This window comes from Clarias gariepinus, chromosome 2 (genome assembly GCF_024256425.1).
Source record: "Clarias gariepinus isolate MV-2021 ecotype Netherlands chromosome 2, CGAR_prim_01v2, whole genome shotgun sequence".
NCBI lineage: Eukaryota > Metazoa > Chordata > Actinopteri > Siluriformes > Clariidae > Clarias > Clarias gariepinus.
The window spans coordinates 1309854-1312211 of record NC_071101.1 but is presented as its reverse complement, the minus strand read 5'-3'; the positions used below and the strand labels follow the sequence as shown (position 1 = coordinate 1312211).

The window sequence follows — 2358 nt, the reverse complement described above, 5'->3', positions numbered from 1 at the left end:
GTTCGGAAGATCCCAGGTTCAAATCCCACAACCACCAAGTTGCCACTGTTGGGCCCCTGAGCAAGGCCCATGTGTAATGAGATTAAAAAAATAAAATAAAATAAAAAATGTAAGTCGCTCTGGATAAGAGCATTTGCCAAATGCCTAAATGTAAGGGGGAAAAGTCTGACAAACTGGCCTTACAGTCTGATAGAGGTGAGCAGATAAAGTCTTGATGTGACATCTTGTTGATGACATCATCACACTTCATCAGTAGACGAGGCTTAACACACAGGAAAGTAAGTATGCCAGTGGGTGACGTATGCCAGTTTATTGTATTATATCAGGAAGACATGCCCAAACCCCCCCTCCGCCCCCACCCTCAGCCATTACACAGCCATTACCCCGATTCCAGAAATCAAAGTACAGTATCTCATTATAAACTGTATGAATCTTAGCTGATCAATTGAGGTTTATAATAACTAGTGTTACATATAAATGACCACACAGGAGAACAAGATAGTATGGATTTGTCTTTTCTGGAAGGACGAGATAAATAAACATAATTACTTGTGGATAAAACATTGATATGATGGAAATTTGATCCAAATGTAATTTCATCACCAGTGTGGTGTGTGTGTGTGTGTGTGTGTGTGTGTGTGTGTGTGTGTGTGTGTGTCAGTGTGTGTCAGTTATGTGCTGCAGTACTCCATACACCACATCTTTATTATCAAGGTCATGACCCTGAGAAGGATGGTTGAGAAGGTGAGTTGTAAGGTTCAGATGTGTTGCAATCCTCTGGTATAAAGTGTTTTGTTGCATTTCCAGAAGGTAAAGGAAACACAGAGAACTGTCAGGGAGCTGATAGGACAGATAAGAAGAACTTCCTGTGAGAAATATGAGATGTTAAACTGACACTTACTCCTGATGATGTTCTGGATTTCAGGGAGCAAAACCCTGCAGATGTTTAGTCTCAGCATCAGGAACACTACGCTGTAGATCTATGGGATATGGTGTGGAATGGGGCGTGGCATTAATAAAGAGAAATGTCCAAACTTATAGATCTTTTACTGAGTTCATCCAGACTACATCGTCACTGCAACTCAAATCAGTTTGAAGTTTTTGGAGACTTTTAATGAGAGAGAGAAAAATTACTCTAATAAAATATCACACACTCTTCACATGTCATGGTGTGAGTGATTGTGTGACGGTGATTCCAGACCCAGAAGTTATTAAGAAACAAGGGATGGCAAATTAACCCCCCCAAATACTGTAACTGTGAGCTTTAATGAAGCCAGTACTGAGTGTGCAAATACTGATTATGTCTAATTATGAACAGTACATCTAGTGTTTTTATATTTTTTCAATATAATGTTATATTACGGGAAATGTTTTGCTTGATGAATATAAAATTCATTCATGTGTAAATGTGGTTTAAGAGTCCGAACCCACTTTGTGTTGTCTGTAGATGAAATGTCTGAGTCAGTATTTAGTCCTGATCCCAGCACTGAGACAGCTCTGTTCTAGACCCAGTGCTTTTTCCCTCTACATGCTGCCTCTGGGTAAAATGATTCATTAACATGCTGTTAGCTTCCACTGCTAGGCTAATGACACACAGCTGTATGTTTCAGCAAAGTCAGCTTCATCATATACACTTATACACTTACTGTAGTGTGTGTGTGTGTGTGTGTGTGTGTGTGTGTGTCCCTCAGCACCTGCAGTAGGTCCCAGCTGCAGCAGTCACACTCACACAGGTTTTTGTACGACGCTCTAACACTGTGTGAACACGTTACCACTATGGTAACTCTGACAGTAATAATCTCCAACATCTTCAGTCTGGACTCCACTGATGGTCAGAGTGAAATCAGTTGCATACCCACTGCCACTGAAACGATCTGGAACACCTGATTCTCTACTGTTAGCAGCATAGATCAGGAGTTTAGGAGCTTCTCCAGGTTTCTGCTGATACCAGGACAAACAATCAAAATTACTAGCAAAGAAAACAGGAGTACTGGTTTTACAGCTGATGGTGACTGTGTCTCCTGGAGAAACTGATTTCACTGCAGGACTCTGAGTCACAGTCACCTGACCTCTGGATCCTGAAAAAAATCAGAAGAATAAATGGGTTCCCTACATTAATAATGATGTTGAGTTTGAAGTTCATCTAGTCGGCCTACTTCACATGGATTTGTCAGCTGAACAGTAGAAGATAAAACATTGTGTTACCTCGAGCGCAGAGGGCCAGTGTGCAGATGAAGACGCTGATCAAACTCATGGTTGCTGTGGGTGAAGTCGCTGAGCAGCAGCTCTCAGTCATGAAGTGTTAAAGTCACAGGGCTATAAACACTCGCAGAGCGCTGAAGCATGAGCTGCTAATGC

At 41.5% G+C, this 2358-nt stretch overlaps 1 gene segment (V, D, J or C); it reads right to left on the bottom strand.

Moving 5' to 3' along the window:
• Positions 1-1694: 1694 nt before the first annotated feature.
• On the bottom strand, positions 1695-2358 carry LOC128512177 (immunoglobulin kappa variable 4-1-like). The segment is given in 2 exon segments: positions 1695-2078; positions 2206-2358. Coding segments are annotated over 2 exon segments (420 nt in total).